This window comes from Opisthorchis viverrini (genome assembly GCF_000715545.1).
Source record: "Opisthorchis viverrini unplaced genomic scaffold opera_v5_231, whole genome shotgun sequence".
Lineage (NCBI taxonomy): Eukaryota > Metazoa > Platyhelminthes > Trematoda > Opisthorchiida > Opisthorchiidae > Opisthorchis > Opisthorchis viverrini.
In genome coordinates this window covers 554,457-555,798 of record NW_008751889.1, presented here as the reverse complement: position 1 = coordinate 555,798, position 1,342 = coordinate 554,457, and the positions used below count along the sequence as shown (strand labels likewise).

Genomic DNA, 1,342 nt, shown 5'->3' with positions numbered 1-1,342 from the left:
AAGACTCGAGTTTGTGGAGCAGCGGGACGTGTGGGACCCTATCAAATGCTTTTGAGAAGTCGAAAAATATGGCATCCGATGTGAGTCCTTCGTCCCTGGCTTGAGTTAAGCTGTCCATAAACACGAGCATGTTTGTTACGCAAGATTGGTTTAGGAGAAGTAAAGAGCAACCCGACCAGACCTCCATCGTTTTGAGTCAGCTCGAAAAATAGAGTAACCGCCTATCGAGATCTCCGCGTCAGAGTCATCTGGTGTGAGTCAGGTCTCTGTGAGCGCGATTATGGACGGTTGTTCAAGGCAAGCTGACTGTTTAACATCGCCGAGTTTGTTGAAAAGGCTGAGGCAGTTTGTGTACAAGCATTTCAACACTGCCTCGGCTTCCTCCGAGGGTGAGGAGCAGAAAGTTAAGTGACCAGGGTGGTTGGCAGACTTAATAGTTGTGCATCAGGTTTGAGTTTGAGTCCAAGTCTCCAAGGGGGCTTCTGGGGCGATGTCTGTTTCCGGCCATTGTGGTTTCTGGAGGTGCTGTTCGCCTGCGGGGTCTTTTTCGTTCCGTGAGAGCTCGGGTTGCTCGGGTTTTTTGGCTCTGGTGGACGGAGTTTTTTCCCCATGGGCGAACATTTCGACCGATGCTGTTTGTAGATCTTTCAGCATCCCTTTTTCGGCGACCCCATTTGCTGTTGATCATAGGTTTGCTGCAAGCATTCGCCTTCCTGGATTATTGGGTGTTTTGGCGTGGTTTGGCCGGAAAAGTGTCTCTGTGGGGCCCTGGGTGCTGGGTGTCGGCTCCAAGAAGTAATGATTTTGGTGGCCCTCCCAAGAGGCTCGTTTTCGCGTAGGAGTGCACCTTGAAGCCAGTCAGCAGTTTTCTAATCTGGCGAGTTTTGTGTGGCTTTTTTGGCTGCAGTCGCTCTTCTTTCGTGTTTGTGTGGACATCCGATCCGCCAGCGATCAGCGTGACCAACTGGATGTACGAGGGATTTTCCGGATGGCTGTAGTCATGTTTATGGCTTTGGCTGTCGGGGTCCTGGGCGACGGTTGTGTGCACAAGCAGAGAGGCCGCTTTTGACGCAGTGGAGTTAGAGACTGGCTTCGCTGCTTGTCCCCGCACATCTGACTCCGTCCAGTTCATAGGCTGTGGCCTTGGTGTGTGGCGTTTTGTGCAGCGCTCGTTTACTAAGTTCCTGTTTCCGGTGTCATCCACACTACTTTATCGTCTTCGCTGCTTATCACTTGGGCTGGATCCATTATGGCTAATGCGCATCAGGTTGAATCTAAGTTCCTGCATCGCTCAGTCTACCGGGGGGCTTACATAGCTGACGGCGGCCCTGAATTTTCTTCC

At 51.7% G+C, this 1,342-nt stretch overlaps 1 protein-coding gene across 1 annotated transcript in view; it reads left to right on the top strand.

Moving 5' to 3' along the window:
- T265_08720 (hypothetical protein) overlaps positions 1 to 1,069 on the top strand; it is a gene marked incomplete at both ends in the record, with an annotated part of 14,040 nt that extends 12,971 nt beyond the window's left edge. Inside the window, one exon of the mRNA XM_009174600.1 lies at positions 908 to 1,069. Within this exon, the coding sequence (XP_009172864.1) occupies positions 908 to 1,069 (162 nt within the window). The remainder of the gene's footprint in view (positions 1 to 907) is intronic.
- Between the last annotated feature and the right edge of the window lie 273 nt (positions 1,070 to 1,342).